The 17322-nt window shown below is 34.2% G+C and overlaps 1 protein-coding gene across 5 annotated transcripts in view; it reads right to left on the bottom strand.

The window, feature by feature from the left end:
- The window catches only part of RCOR3 (REST corepressor 3), a 50380-nt gene that overhangs the window by 22958 nt on the left and 10100 nt on the right, over positions 1 to 17322 (bottom strand). For 3 of the 5 annotated variants that reach the window (XM_006907697.2, XM_006907699.3, XM_025043898.1), the window contains 5 exons: positions 16582 to 16634; positions 14787 to 14948; positions 13283 to 13407; positions 12464 to 12542; positions 2460 to 2678 (listed from right to left, as the gene is read on the bottom strand). In XM_006907697.2, coding sequence (XP_006907759.1) covers positions 2460 to 2678; positions 12464 to 12542; positions 13283 to 13407; positions 14787 to 14948; positions 16582 to 16634 — 638 coding nt within the window. Of the gene's footprint in view, positions 1 to 2459; positions 2679 to 12463; positions 12543 to 13282; positions 13408 to 14786; positions 14949 to 16581; positions 16695 to 17322 lie in introns of all 5 variants that reach the window. The other 2 variants (XM_025043899.1, XM_025043900.1) reach the window with 1 other exon arrangement.

Below are 17322 nucleotides of genomic sequence, written 5' to 3'. Positions count from 1 at the left end.
GGAATGAAGGCATGGTGCTGGTGGTACACAGACATGGGTTAAAAAAGTAACTCTGAAACAATACTGAGATGTCTCTGTAAACACTTGATTACAGCTAGTTAGGGAGAAGGGGGAATCAAGGGTAACTCTTTGCTCACTGTCTTGAGCAAGTATATGTGGTGCTGTTCACTGAGACAGAAAATGCAAAAAGAGAAACAGATAACGAGTGGATATAGAAGAATTCAGTTTGGACAACAATTAGATGAGTTGTGTCTGGATAAAAATAGTGGAATTTGTAAACCCAATAATGCAAACCTTTACTATGTTATACATCGAATAAATAACCAAGGGGCTCAAAACTTTAAAAAAGTTCCTTTATAAAAATCAATAAAAACAGTCTATAAGTGAAGTAAACTGTAATGTTGAGGATAAAGTATGAATAGAAGTGACTGAGTACTTTTATTCATTAAAAAAATTTTTGAGCACTTTAAAAATATTATAGGCAAAGCGTTTTAGAAGTTCTCTGAAGAGAAGGAGGGCTGTGGTTTGGAAGATGGGAATCCTGCATACATTCATGGTTCAACGAAAGGCTAAGTAGTCAATCAAATATAGTATGTACACTTCAGGGTCCAGTGTCATAAAAGTCAAAGGAAAGAAATTCCAAGCAGTAAGAAATGGTTGTCAGTGTCAAATATTACTGAGTAGTCATGAGAGATTAGAACCAAGAAGGCATTAGACCTGACAACTTTCTCATAAATGGTCTTAAAACAGCTTTTTCAGTGGTAGAACAGGAATGGGGTGTGGGACAGAAACTGGATGGGGAAGGGTGGTAAGAGAGCAGAAGAAGTTAACGTGGTATTTATTCAGAAAGTTTGCTGGAGATGAAAAGACAAATATAAGAGCAGTTTGGGTGAGTAACTAGGGTTAAGGGATAGAGAAATCTGACTGTTTGGGATACAGAGAAACTATCCTGGTTCCACACTATACTGTTACAAGGTTCTTACATTTTATGTGAAGTGTTCAAATATTAACTCTAAGGTTGCATATTATAATACCTAAGCAAGGACGGTATTGTAAGCTAAGGATGCATACTGTAACCCCTAGAGCAACTACTAAAAAAAGAAAAAATAAAAAGGCAGAGAGATATAGCCAGAAAATGTAAATATGGCCATGTTATACCTCTCTTTAAAATCCTTCAGTGGTTTCCTAACTCATGACGAACTTCATATTTCTTAACATGACCTTCTTACGAAATCCTGTCTACCTCTGCTATAACCTGCTAAAGGCAAATAGAAGTTAATAAAGAGCTTTAAGGTATGTGATCTTCATCACAGCAGTACATATTTTTAAAAGATAACACTGACAACAATGTGCAACAGGGTGCTGAAGAAAAGTGGATAGGAGGAGAATCAACAACAGACGTCATCGGACAAGAGCTAAGAAGGGCCTGAACAAGGGTAGTAGTGATGGGATTAAAAATGAAGGGTTTGATTTAAAGGAAATTTCAGAGATAAAACTCACATAACTTGGTCCCCACCTGGGTTTGTGTGTTGGGGGAGTGATAATGGCAAGGGCTGAATTGAAGATGATTCTATGTTTCAACAGACAGAGAACAGAGAAAAAAGTCTTTTGAGGGTTAGACGAAATGTCTGGGTAGGTATATACAGCTATAGAGCTTGGGAGCAAATCACAGCTGGCTGACATAGATCAAGATTATAGACCTAAAAGAGCATCTAGATCTAAGGAGTAGTGTAAACAACAACAGTAACAAATAAAAAGAGAAAAGAAGACTGAGAAAGGCCAGAGACTGAAAAACAACCATTAACTAACACTACGTGCTAGGCACTGATTTAAGCAGTTATCACATATTATCTTGTTTAATTCCTCCAAACCACTGTATTATCATCCACATTTCAAGATGAGGAAACTGAAGTTGAGAGAAGTTAAGCAGGTCCCCTAAGGTGACATAGGAAGTAGATGGTATAACCAGGGTGAGAACCTAGGTTCACAGACTCCAGATCCTGACTCTGACCCACTCCCTGACTATGACGATGATTCCTTTACAATACCATTGCTACTACTACTGGTGAGAATGATGATGATGAAGAGAGTAGCCATTATTCTCTGAGTCTTCAAAATGTGCCAAACACTGCTAAACAATCTACATGTGTCATTTTCAAATCATTCCCAACAACCTGTAGGAAAAGTAATGATTATTATCCTCAATTTCACAGATATATAATTGAAGTATAGACAGATTCAATTATTTCCCAAGATTACAGAGCTAACAGGTAGTAATGGTGGGATTCAAATCTAAAACAGACAGAGGCATCTCACAATTTGAAAATAAAGTAAATTTTAAAGAATGAAGCTTATGTAAATGGGTGGCTGAGAAAAATCTGCAAAAACTGAGTTTACTGAGGTAAAAGTAGATAAGCAAAATGGACAGAATCATTAAAAATATGATTTTTATATAATACCTGACGTTTTAAAGAGATCAGCTCCATGTCCAGTTGCCTCAGGATGGTGTTGGCTGCATTGGGACTACAGGAAACAGCTACCACATCTTCCTGGGTTAGATACATGCCCTTAGGTGGACGGCACTTAGAACGCTGAGAATGATGGCGGTGTTGTAAACTCTGATACTCCCTCCTTCCAAGTCCAATCTTGCTAGTTTGGACAGGCTGTTCAGTATTACCCTAGAAGAATAAAGACAGAATAATAGGTCATTTGGTTTTTACACACGTATAAGTTGAAAACAGTCTGTTACTAGAAGAAGCATCTTCTGTACGAAGTACACCTAAAAAATACTTCTAACCAATTACATTATTTACGAGTCCACACACACACACAGAGCACTCATCAACTGGGGAAAATAAGCATACAACATAACATATCCTTGATTAATCCACTCAATAAAATGTTTCCTTTCTACACCCAGAGGGCTATGAACAAAAGAAAAAATAAGTTGGACTTTACTCCAGTTTGCTTCAAATGGAATGTATTTTCCCTAAGCAATAAAAGGGGGGGGGGGAGAGCTATGTCATTAAGTACAAAGTTTTTTAAGAAAGTAAAAAAGGGGCAAATTACGAATAACGACAAGTGGCAGATTAGATAGCTGATACAAAAAGGTAACATTTCATTCTCACTTCAGAGTTGTTGAAAGAGAAGTACGCCTCTAACGGTTAAAAAGGACACAAAATTATCTCAATCATGACATTTCTAAATTCCAAGCATTAATCTGTGAATAAAACAAAATGTGAATTTGCATTATGGAAGACATTAAGAAAATTCTAATAATATTCTTAAAGTGTGATATAAAAATACAATGTTTTTCCATGTTTCTGAGACAGGAATCCAAAAGAAATTGTGTCCAAGTAGGCTGAAGGCTATTCCGCTGAATAGATTTAATAATCCGAATCTTTAGAAAAGGAACTGAGTAAGTCATAAAACAACTGTAATAAAGCACATAATCCACCAGTTGCTTAAAATCCAACTCAAAGCCACACATGGCAGATTTGGTGTTCAGGGAAACTCCTCCCAGTACAGTGCTCCTAAAATTGCTAGATCAAGTATTTTTTGAAAAAATCCTTTAAAATTCATTTCTGAGCTGGCAGGGAAGTGAGGACATTCCTCAGAGAGCAGAAATGACCAGAAAGCAGGAATCCAGGGGGATAAGTGAGGATGTAAGAGTTGGCATTTGCCTGAAGACCAGGCTTCAATGGACAGCAGGTATAGGGCACAGGAGATAAAGCCAGAATTCTGGAGGGGGATTTTGTCATTGTGCAAATAGGAAAAAATGCCCCTGCCCTGCAGAGGGAGAAGATGATTAAAGGGAGTCATGCCTATCTTATCCTTGGCTGAATGGAAAAGAAACCAAATCGAGTCTCCCTAACCAGAGGCCTACATCCAGTCAAGTTTGGGGACTAAATTTCTATTACCTCTCTGGCTTTAAATAAAACTCTCAAATCAAAAATTTAAAGTGTCTCAGGTTGGTAAGGCTTTCAGACACTTAGCAGAAGCAAATGCAAACTGCTTCTAGAAGAATGCACTTTAAACCCAGGTCTCAAAAATTTTCCCAAGTTCATTTCATGGAAAATGAGCTCACAACCACAAACTGCTAAGCAAGTTCTACGAGTGAGAAAGAAAAGCAAACAATAGAGTATACCTGCAAAGCTTACAGATGTTAGCATTGCTAAATAAAGATAATACTATAAATGTGTTTGTTACATGTGTACAAAGAAATAAAAGAAAAAACTGAAAATACAAAATATTCTTATAAGGAATAAGAGTCTATCAAAACTGAACAAGCAGATATGCAAAGGAACCAGACAGAACATCTAGATATAAGAAATATTAGAAACAAAATTAAAAACTCAATGGATGGGTTACTTAGCAGATTAGACAGAGTTCAAAAGAAAATTATTGACTTGGAATGTACATATGAGAAAAATGCCCACAGTGCCATATGGAACTATGGAAAGAAAAAAAGATGGAAAATATGAGTGATTAAGAGACATGTGAAATTCCATTATATTTCTAATGGGAATCCAAAAGGAAAAAATAGAATGAGGGAGAAGCAATATTCAAAGAGACAACAAATGAGAATTTTATAGAACTTAAGACATAAGATTCGGATAATACAATAAATCCAAAACAAGTATAAAAAAGAAATCCATACTCAAATACATCATGGTAAAACTATGGAACACTAAATACAAAGAAGAGATCATGAAAGTCAACAGAGAGAAAAGACAAATTACCTCCAAAGGAGTGATAATTAGCCTGCCAGCAGACCTCTCTACAGCAGTAATATAAATCAGAAGTAGTAGGAGATCTTCAACTAACTGTCAACATAAGAGTCAAATACCAGCAAAACTAAGGTTTCAAGAGCAAGGAAGAAACAGACATTTGAACATTATAAAACTGGGTTTATAAATGACAGATCCTCAGTAAATTCACTTGTGAAGGATACACTTCAAGAAAAAGGGAAATTGTTTTTGAAGAAAGGTCTAAGATTAAAGAAAGAATAGCAAGCAAAAAAATTTTAAGCATGTGGGTATAAATTTAAATAAACACTGACTATACATTTAATTTGAGAAATTTAAACCCAAATATAACTAAAACTGGACAAAAATAGCATATAAATCATGATGGTAGTAGAAGTCAAAGCATTCTAAGGGCCTTGAAACCATTCTAAGGGCTTTTTTTATTATTATTAATCTAATAATTAAACACCAATATTAGATTTTGAAGTTAAATATGCAGGACAAAATTTCTAGAGCACACATAAGAATAGAAATATAGAAAAATCTCAAACTAAAGAGAGCAAAAAAAAAAAGGAAGAAGCAATGGATTCTTAATGCTAAAAAAAGGCGATGAAGGAGAAGAAAGAAAACTAGAAAAAGCAATTGAAATGGAAGGTAAAAATAAAAAAGAACAAAAATACAAATATATCAGTGCTCATGCTCAATAGAGGAACTAAACCTCCAGATAAAATATAAAGTCCCACCCATATCCTCCTTATAGGACATACTTAAAATGTGAGAATATAGAAATGTTGAACATAAGTAATAAAGATATAACAGGCAAATACTTAACAAAAGAAAAATGGTAGAGTTATACCAGACAAAATAATGTTTAAAGCAGAAGACATTACAAGAGATAAAAGATCACTGCATATTGACAAAAGGCTCAATTCAACCGCAAAATAAAACAATACTAGACATCTATACCCCTGATAACAATAGCTTCAAAATATAAAAAGCATCAGTTCTCAATGATTGATCACATAAACAGTAAACAACAATAAAAACAACTCTAGCAAACAAGCAAGCAGTAAAAGAATATAGATTTCAATCATGGAATTCAAAAGCTGCAATTACTAAACACATACAAAACCTTGTAACCAATAATTGAGTATATAGTCTTCTCGAGCACGTATGATAAAACATTTATGAAAATTCCATATTCTAGGCTTAGAGATTTTAAAACATATCATCAAATTCCTCAACATTCCAGCCATTGAGAAGTGAGAGTTCTATATCCCCTCCCTTTGATACTTCAGTATCAAACTTTAGTAACTCACTTGTAACCAACAGAATGCAACAGAAGCTGAGTAATTTCTGTGGCTAGGCCAGAAATGGCTGGGTAGATTCCATTTAGTGCTTTGGGGATGATTCTTTCGGAGGAACCAGGCCATGGTAAGAAGTCAGATTACTCACAGACCACCTAGCTAGAGAGGAATGCTGGTTGACAGCTAGTATATCAACTACCAGTCACATGAGCAAGTCAAAAACCTTCAATAACATCCTACTTAATGTTAAAACATAAAAAATCAAACTCTCTAAAATCAGGAATAAGATAAAAATATCTGCTATCATAACTTATCTTCAACATTACAACTGTGATTCTAATCTGTTAAGGGAGAAAATAAAAGGTATGCAAGTGTTGAAAGGAAATAAAACTGCTATTATTTTCAGATAATATAAATCTCTACATAAGAAATACAAAATAACCTACAAATAAATTACACGAAGGTTTCACCACTTCTCAGTTTATACGCAGATTCAATGAAAGATCCAGTAAGGCTTTCCTAGGAATTTGACAAGCTTGAAGAGCAAAGATTCAAGAAGAGCCAGGTACTTACTCTTTAAGAACCACCACCAAGTTCTGGGACTTATACTTGCAGCCATCAAAGCGACAGTAATTAAGACACCATGGGACTGACAAGTGATATTTGGCAAAAGCAGCAGAACAGAGAGCTATGCATATATAGAAATCTCATATATGATAAAGCTGACAATGCAGATCAGCTGAAAGAGATGCACTCACTTCCATATCAGAAACAAATAAAATGGATCTCTACCTTGCAACATGAACAAAATTTAACCACTGAGAGATCAAGAACTTACATGTAAAAAGCGACTTTAAAACTTAAAACATAAAAAAATTGAAATTTGGAAATTGTAGAAAATTAAAAGATAAACCAGAAACTGTTAAAAGATCTTTTAACATATTTAACCAAAAGATTAATATCAAGAATATATAAGGAATTTAATAATAAAAACATTTTTATATGTTCTGTCTTTAAGACAAAAACAACCTAATCAAAAAGTAGGTAAAAACACACATACAGATAACATTAAAGAAAAAATGGAATGTAAACAGATGAAAAAATATTCGGCTTCATTAGTAACCTAATGAATGAAACTGAGAACATGAGATACCATTTCATATTACCAGATTTGTAACATTTTAAAAGACTAATCATATCTAGTATTGGCAGGGAAGTGGGTAATGAGTACTCTAATAGCCCAACGAAAGCACAGTGAACGTGGAAAACAATGTGCCATTACCTAGTAAAGCTGAACACGGTTATACAGTAGTCCCCACCTTGTCTGCAATTTCACTTTCCCCAGGTTGCTACCCACAGTCAACTGTGGTCCAAAAATATTAAATGGAAAGTTGCAGAAACGAAAATTCCTAAATCTTAAATTGCTTGCCATTCTGCGTGGAGTGATGAAATTTCGCACTGCCCTGCTCGGTCGCACCAGGGACACGAATCATCCTTTGTCCAGCGTGTCCACACCGTATACAGTACCTGCCTGTTCGTCACTTAGCCTTCTCAGGTATCAGTGGCTATTGCAGCACTGCAGTGCCTGTGTTCAAGTAATCCTTACTGTACTTAATAACGGCCCCAAAGAGTAATGGCAGTGATGCTGCCAATTCAGATATGCCAAAGAGAAGCCATAAAGTGTCTCCTTTAAGTGAAAAGGTGAAAGTTCTACAATTAATAAGGAAAGAAAAGAAACTGTATGCTGAGATTGCTAAGATCTACTGTAAGAACAAATCTATCCATGAAATTGTGAAAAAATTAAAAGAAATTCATGCTAGATTTGCTGTTATACCTCAAACTGTTAAAGTTATGGCCACTGTGGGTGATAAGTGCTTAGTTAAGATGGAAAAGGCATCAAATCTGTCGATGGAAGACATGAACAAAAAACGAGTTCTGGTTAATGGTCACGTGTTGCACCAGAAAACACTGAGCCTATAGGAAGACATCAGCAGAGTCCCCTGAAAGGAGAGACACCAAGTCATTTACTGCCAAGTAAGGGATGGTTACACAGATTCAGGAATTGGTTTAGACCAAAAAATATAGGAATTACTGGAGATGCTGCATCTGCCAACGAAAAAGCTGCTGCTACATTTCCAGTGGAGCTAAAGAAGGTCATTAAGGACAAAGGTATGTATGTATAAGAGAAGACATACTACATGCAGGGTTCGGCACTATCCGTGGTTTCAGGCATCCACTGGAGGTCTTGGAACATATCCCCCATGCATAATGGGAGACCACTGTACTATAAAACAGAATAATTCCACTCTAAACGATTGCGGGGTACTATTACTCTTGGTGGAACAATCTGTGCCGTGCATTTTAGGAGAGCTGGCATCCCTTTCCCACTATATGCCAGTGGTACCCTACAATCGTTGTAACAACAAAAAACCCTCCATAATTTCTAAATGCCCCTTACAGGAGCAATGCTAAACATAGCTAAGAACCTCTGTCCCATGGGAATTCTTATACATTTGTATCCAGGATATTTCTTATCAGTACTGTTCATCATAATACAAAACTGAAAATGATGTTCATTGGTAAGAGAATGAATAAGTTGTGACATATACATACAATGGAACACTGTAATAGCAATAAAATGAATTGCAGAAACATACTGGATAAAAACAACAAAATGCAGGTAGCTGAAGTATACATATGATTTAAATAAATCATTTAAATAAAGCCTGAAATGGACAAAAGTAAATGAGAGTTGCTCAAAGATACAGGCATATGTGATAAAACTTATTAAAAAAGGGAAGTGAATAATTGATAAGTTTCAGGATAGGGCTTCCTTTTCAGGATGGAGGTTCCCTCTGGAGAGAAGGGAGGGAGGTGCGGTTAAGGAAACATACATTAGCAGTAATACAGTATCACTCCTTGTCTGATGTTCCTACCATTTGTGAAAGAGCAGAGAAATGAAGCAAGCTACTGACATGCAGTGCCAGTCCTGGACCACAACCCTGCAATGGCCTTTTAACACTTTTTAACTTATATTTCCCTCACGTCATTTGCTAATAGGATGAGATCAGAGGCAAACAAAAGACCAAATTTGTATAGATCATCTCGCATAATTGGAAAGAGAATATTCCACATACATATATTTTCTAGGTAACTAAACTCAACCCTTAATCTCTCATATTTGTACAGTAACTAAGGCTTTATAATTATAATAAATATGAATGAAAGCTTACTGTGTACCAGGCCCGGTTGATAGAATTGCTCTTAAAGAGCTTACCACCCAGGAATAGGCAGGTGGGCGAGGGGAGATTATAAGTAAACAAGTACCACTCAGCTCAGTGAGTACTGCAACAGATTTACAGAAAAATAAGGACATGGTTAATTCAAGATAAAGCACAGATTTCATAGAGAGAAACTATATCTTACAGAATTGTGAGAAATTTTCTAGGTAGATTTGGGAAGAAAGGAAACTCCAGAAAAAAGGAACCAACATAACCCAGGGCAAAATCCAGGGAATTAAAAGACAACTAAAACACAATTAGTAAGTAAAAACATGCAGGGTGGGGCAGACAAATCCTAGCTAGAGACTTTGTGTTTTATTTTATGGACAAACCCATGTCAGGGTTAAGAGCAGCAGAATCGGTTTTAAAAAGATTGCTTTAGCAACAGGGTGAAGAACCGACTGGAAGATGTGTGATGTGGAGAGTCTGGAGGCATGGAGATTAAGATAGTAAGTGTCAATAACTCAGAGAAGAGAACCTAAAAATAAGGTAGTCACACAGAAGAACAAAGAGAAAATCAAAAAAATGTACAGTTATTTGAGAGAGAATTTAAAATGTAATGATAAAAGAGTAATTAAGAAAGAGGGACTAAAATTGAGACACGACAGTTAAAAAGGTACACAGGAATCAGAGAATGGTGTTACACAAATCCAAGAGATTTTCAGGAAGCAGGAAGGAGTCAGTAACTTGAAATGATATAGAAAGCACAAGTAGAATACAATGAATAATCAATCCTTGGATGTGGCAGGTAGGAGATCACTGTTGACCTGTCAGCAGTTTCAGGGAAATGAAGGACTAGAAGACTGAAGCAAACTGAAGAGTAAAATAATTCTAAGGAGTATAGTTTTTTCTAAACTGGTTGATAGTTATGCTTTTAAATGGAAGACTTGTATACATAACGTTGGGCTGCAATGAAAATATGGCACAGAGAAGGGATGAAATGATGAGAGAAGTCTTAGAGGTGATGTGAAGGAATGGACAGGTTCAAACAATCAGTGAAATTACACAGATGAAGGGAAGGAACTTTTCTTAATGTGAGAGAGGCATTCAGGCACAGATTGTTCATTCAATAGACATTACTGAGTATCATTTCATATTACCAGACTTGTAACATTTTAGAAGTCTCATCATACCAAGTACAGCAAGGAAGTGAACAGTGAGTACTGCGTGTGAACGAAAAATAGGGGTTCTACAGAAACTTAACGTCACTGGGTGATCTGATCGTAAATTCCAAAATAGGCAGGTCATGCCTCAGGCTTATAACTTCTTTAGGGAGGTTTTTAAGTCAGCCTTGTCCGTTGTTTTTGTGCATCTAGGTTAACATACTTCTAAGATATCAGAATACCCCTCAAAGGAGTAACCACCCTTAAAAAAAAAAGCACAGAATCTCATTACCTTTCCTATAATTCAATCCCCACTTTGCCTTCTCTCGCCTCTGTGTAACCTTCCTTCAGTTTTCTCTTTAACTTCAAATACATTAAAAAAAGCTGCAAAACTGTTATTCTCAGGACCATGTGAAATCTTGCTTCCTGGCATATGCAATCAGTTTGGTTCAAATAAACTTACAAAAATTTTCTACAGATTTGCACTTTTGAGTGTACATGTGTAAGGAATACAAGATGTACAATGTAACCTGGCCCCTGACTTCAAAGAGTTCACACTTAGTAGGCAAAATACAATAATTTTAATATAATATTCTAAGTGTAAACACACTCAGATACAAACAGTAGTATGGCAGCAGAGGTCAGGGGAAAGACTGGTATTTAAAGGAGTTCCTGCTTGAAATTTTTTCTCTGAAGTAGAAGGTAAAATTATCTGCCACATTTTTAGGGGGAGTGAGAGGTGGTATGCGATGTGTAGAAAGGGATGAATGTTCAAAATAGTTGCTCAGATAATTGAATAACAGCAACTTTTGTTCAAGATTTACTCTGCACTGGGTACTAAGTGCTTTCATACACATTACCTCTTTGATTCTCAAAAAAAATCGTTATCATTTTTATTTTACTAATGGAAAAAAACTGAGGTTTGGAAGTTAAAAACTAAGAGGCACTAAGGACTACTCTAAGATAGGAAACTACATTTTGTAAGTAGCAAGAATTTACACAATTGTGCCATTTTCTCCTGCTGTGCCTCTCAGACCAAGAACGGCAACTGATTCCAGCATTGCGGTTTTATAGGGTTAGGGAGGGTTTAGCAGAAGAATAAGGGAAATGGCGGGGTGGTGGTGGTTAAAGATATTAGAAAAAGCAATTTAAGTAGTTGATAACTGGGTCTAGGCAAACTTGAAAAAAAATGAAAGAATCAAAGAATTTGAGACCATTTAGCAATTGGTAAAATAACAATAAAATATTAAGTTGAGGTAAGAATAAGATTTTTAAAATTTCATTGATAAAAGAGCTTAAGATAATGAGAAAGGCCAGAATGGGCCATGGCACTGAGTTCCTTGAGAGGAATGGGAGACATTAAATTGGATGAGGTCACATTTTGTTTCCAATTTCACTGTTATTTTCATTATACCACAGCTGTCTATACCTCTTAAGCCTTTACTCATCAATATCTGGTCTATTTTTTATAAGTAATTCCTTGCCTTAATAAATAAGCATGTATAACAATTTAGCCTTTTCATAATGATTTTAAGTCATCATTATCATCATCACATTGAGGAATATGAGTACTTTTCCAGTTGGGGATTCTTCCACCTCTTCCTTTGGGACAGCTTCCAATTTTCACTGCTGTCAGTAAACCTGCTACTCGTTTCTAATTTGCTATAACATGAAACAAACAAACAAAAAATGTTTTCAAGATAAATAGGTAACAAAACATGGAAGCTTAATTTTACAATGAATACTGTATCACCTGAGGGTGGTTTTATTTCCTTTCTATGGATTAAAGAATAGGGTTTGTGGCAGAGCTTTTAATACTTCTGAATGAGATAACCCAAAAATTACTTAAACTACTGACTAACTGGAGTTCAAGATATTACTGTTTTTCAAAAAACCCTTAATTAATATTGAAATTTACTACCTCCCAAATCATTATGTAAAAACATTTTTCCTAATATGAGGTACTATTCATTTTTTGAGTGGATTTGTAAAACAATTACAAGCACACTAATGATCATCATTACCTCCTTCTTGGCTTCTTTTTTGGGGTCATAATCACTATCGTTTCCATCCATCGGGTGTGTTTCTTCCACATCATCATCACTGACAAGAGACAGAGATTAGTAAACTTAATTCCTTTCTTTTTATTCTATTTTCATGCTCATATTAAACTATAATACACCTTGCTAGTAACTTTACTAAATATTCCCTAACAGAACAAGGGTTGTCCTTGGCAAGATAAGCTTTTATAATTTAGATTTCTGCACTGTTTAGAAAAATTTAAGGCATATAGAATTATTTTAGCAAACATTTCTAGCTAAAAAAAAAAAAAAAAAACCCAATTGGAAAGATATTTAAAAAGAAGTATCATTTGGGAAAGAGGATTGTACATTAATTTGATATAATATTATTTCGGTTCTTTGGTTGGAGAATAAAGACAGACAAAAACCAGGAAGCAAAATGTTTTCATACTACCATAAAGATACAGCTACAATAATGTGGACTTCAGTTACTCAGTTAATTGTGGAAAGAGCATCTTCTAGAGAATATATTTAACATATTCTAAATACATGTATTGAATATATAATACTAAAAGGTAGCATTTGTGATCAAACACAGCTCAAATATAACTCAGTTGCAATGTGTGCTGGCTATGATTAACAGATAGTTGAAGAGAGTTCTTACTATTAAGATTTCTGATCATTTAGCTCTTCCTGTCAGAGCAAACACAAGAATGTAAGGACAAGAAGTACTTACAGAGTGTTGTTTTTCTGCCTTTGGAAATGTAAGCACTCCAATACAATGGCCCTAACAATGTAACTATATAAAGGCATCCAACCTACCTGTCACCCTGGTTATGTCTATTGGCTAGTTTACGAGCCTGGCGATCCATCAAGCTTGTCCTAGATCGAGTTTTTTTCCAGGAATAGTAATATTTTACAAGGCTAGCAATTGTCTTATCTGGAAGCTTGGGGAAAAAAATCATGTTAATATCAGCAAATTTGGTTCATAAACTCCAATTAACAAAATGAATAATATTTCTGATATTATCCTTTGATACTTAGCAAAGGCATACATGAAAAACATTTTCATGGGTACCCTTATGAATTATAGAGCTAAAAAGTGCTATCATAGTCACAGTACCCTACTCAAACCTATATCACTGACATTTCTGAATATTCCTATTTGTTAGGAGGGGAGAGGGGAAAGATGTCACATAGTGAAAATAGCACCCGAAGTTCCCAGCACAGTCAATACCAGTATTCGATATTTACTTTCCTTAAAGTTACCTAATTCTTTTTTTCCTATGTAAATTTGAAGATTTTTACTGATATATAATACACATACCATAAAATTCTCCAGCTTAATGTATACAAGGCAGTGGTTTTTAGAATATTCACTATATTGTATAACCGTCACACTACTTAATTCCAGGCATTTTCATAACTTCAAAAAGAAACCCTACGTCCATTAGCAGTCATTCACTATTCTCTCCTTAACCTAGTCCCTATGGATTTGTCTCTATGGATTTGTCTATTCTGAACATTCAGTGTAAATGGAATCATACAATATATAACTTTTCATGTCTGGCTTCTTTCACTTAGCATGTTTTCAAGAAAAGCTGTTAAATTCTTAACAATGAATTTTTAAAATCATTTTGTTTTAAATCAGGTTTTAAAATAACAATGCAAACAGACTTCAGCTACCAAATAAAGTCTTTAGGTACTCAAGTGACTAACGATCATGCACTGATTTGTCATACAGGCAAACAAAGATACATGCGCTCAATCAAAAATGTTCTCTTCAAGTATGGAAGACACTTAGATATATTTGCAAACATTATCTATTTTATCCATTCGGGTTAAGAGAGTTTAATGCAGCAACTTCTCAGGCTTACATTATTTTGACACAATACTAAAAATTTAAAAACTAGAAATAAAGAGCAGTTCTTCTTCTTAAAAAAAAGCGACAGCACCTGAACAATACTGAATTACAGAATTTTTAATAAAATTTTGATTTTCATATCTAAAGGAATATAAATTAAAAAATAAAAATCCTTTGTTAAAAAATGAAACATTTAAAAATAAAATTGAAATTATGATATTTCCCTGGAACAACTCACTTAATAACACAATTACAAATATATTTAAGTCATAATAAAAATTTGTTACAATAAATTAGCACATAACTGTTGTGCATTAAAGAAAATAGGATGGTATGCAAATATACCTATTTCAAAATATTTAAAAATTAAAATTAGATTGGAAAACTTTTATCCTATTTAATAATTAGGAAGCATAATATATCATTCAGGTATGAATCACAGTAAGACCAAGATTACCATACCATTTGCTGAATCCTGTGAAAGCTCTTCCCATGAAAACTAAAGGCTTGTTCAAATAGGACTTTATCTTCCACTGTCCACTCATCCGGAAAGGGAGTAAAATTAGGGAGATCAGCAAGGGACTTCTCAATGTTATGTTTATGCCAGAACAACATGCCAAGTGCCTTTGAAGAGAAATCATTCCCCTTTGGTTTTTAATGGACTTATGTTCCAACACACTTAAGAGAGTTAAACACAAATTAGGTTAAAATATTAAGCCTATGACTTCAGCTGAAAATACACTCACAGTTCGGGGCGTTTTATCAGGAGTGCCCAGGTAGCAGACCTCATTTATTTATTTCTTTTAAATAGGGCCTCAGAACAATGAATGTTCTTACATATCATATTTGCTGCAGAATTTAGGAAACACAGTGAGCTGAGGAGAGTGACTATAATTACTAAAGCAGATTTGTAGGCTCACAGCAAGACTTTTACCCACATTTATTCATTTGTGAATGTGTACAGAAAAATATGCTAAAAGGAAAATATCCAGTAAATCAGTATTTCAATGAAATTATCGATTATAACACAAAACTGGAAGTGCTCAGTTAAGACTTAGTAGAGAAACATTAGTTTTAACCTTTAGCAGTGTATCATGGGCTAAACATCTCTAAGAAGTAAGAGTACCTCAACTGCAAATGTAAGCATCTTTTATCCCCTATATTTTTTAAGTTCTTTATTATCATAATGTTCACAAAGATTATTATGAGGCATATTAATAACGTCAATGACTTTACTAGCAAATCATAGAAAAGCTGAAATGGACAATTTCCAACAATTCCACAATTTTCTCTTTTATTGTGGGTTAGTAGCAGGCTTTTATCTTTACTAGAATGTACTGAGTATCATTTAGGGGATAAAGCTTTATTTTTTAAGAGACTTAGCAACTTTTTAAAGAGTGAGCTTGAAAGTTAATTTCTATACTTTTTTCGTTATCAAATGAACACAAAGATGAACATATGTGCAGTCACATCTTAAAAAATTAAATTTCTTAAATGAATATTAAACAGAAAGTCAAGAGTTAAAAACAAAATCAAAGGCTTCAAAATCCACAAGAAAAGATAACTACATTTAGATAAACACCTCATTTTCACAGAAATGATTTTTTATTATTTACCCGTGTTACTGACTATAAAGTTAGTTCTTAAAAATCCAGGTTACAGGTAATTCACTAATTTTACTATTAATTCTGATAAAGGTTAATCTAATACTTAGTTGAAATGAGACTTAAAGAATCTCTATTTCATTTTCACTTTTCCATGTTCTCCAATTCCTCATTACTAAGGATAATAACCATATGTCATATACATCTCCTTTTAAAGGTAACTAATTTTTAAAAAGCTCTTTGTGAATTATTTCATTCATAATTTAAAAGTCTTAAATATTTCTTTAAATAAAAACTTTAACTTTCAGGTCTTTTAGATTAAAAAGTCAAAGAGAATTTACCTGTATTCAAAAAAATGTTCCCTGTTTGGTTATTTGCCAGAGCAATCCTAACGGCTTTCAGATACTTTTAAAACTCAAAGTAGAATAAGAAATAGAGGTCTTAAGAGAAAAACATTTAAGCCCTTGAGACGAATAATGTTTATAAAAGCAAAGTCCTTAATGCTGAAAAGTCACACTTTGCTAGGACTTTTGTGGTATCTAAAAGTTGGTTAAACTTTATGCACTTTCTTAGGACAGAAACTATCACAAGAAGTTCTCTGGATTTGGTGAACGTTGAGGTAAGCCTTAATATTAAAATGTTTCTCCACATACCTGTTCCACATTGTAGCCATGTTTCTCCTTTGCAATTGCAATGTATTCATCCACTGTAATGAAACAATGTTATGTAATCAATCACTCTCATTTACTTCATTTGCCCAGGTCTACTTTAAAAAAAAAAAAAAAAAAAAAAGGCAGAATTTAAAAATTTATATTCCAGGGGTAAAGAGAATAGCTGAAGTCATTTTCCATGAAGTATTATAAAAAAAATTTTTACTTGTATGTACAGGATCAGAAGTTTACTCTTTAAAATTTTACTTAGTATGACTTATCTCTATGGCCACATGGCATATACTTATTAAATTCGATGACCTAACTATAACTATTTTTATATACAAAAAATGATCAATCTGTGGGTAGCCAACAGAGCATAATTATAGTGTACAATATTAAATATTTTCTTGATTTTATACTGCAGTCATTATTTGAACACACTTAGCTATTTAAGACCCCATCTCATATTTAGAGTTGGTCTAAAGCCTTTACATTCCCATTTCTGATTGCTGTATAAAGGACAGTTTTGCTATAGTTTGGCCAGCTATACATAATAACAGCACTTTAAGTATGTTGAGGTATCCCTAAAATTTTCTTAAGCTCTTCCTGCTAGCTACACAAAAGGTGTTTGAATAGTCCATTTTCATTCATCCTCCATATGTAATCAAGTCAATAGAATTATTTAGATAAGCACAGTTTCAATGATATACTGGCTATTTCAAGGCCTCAATGCTGAAAAGT

Source organism: Pteropus alecto, unplaced genomic scaffold (genome assembly GCF_000325575.1).
Source record: "Pteropus alecto unplaced genomic scaffold, ASM32557v1 scaffold101, whole genome shotgun sequence".
Taxonomy (NCBI): domain Eukaryota; kingdom Metazoa; phylum Chordata; class Mammalia; order Chiroptera; family Pteropodidae; genus Pteropus; species Pteropus alecto.
Note: the sequence above shows the minus strand (reverse complement) of the source record. Positions and strands in the feature narration are given on the sequence as shown.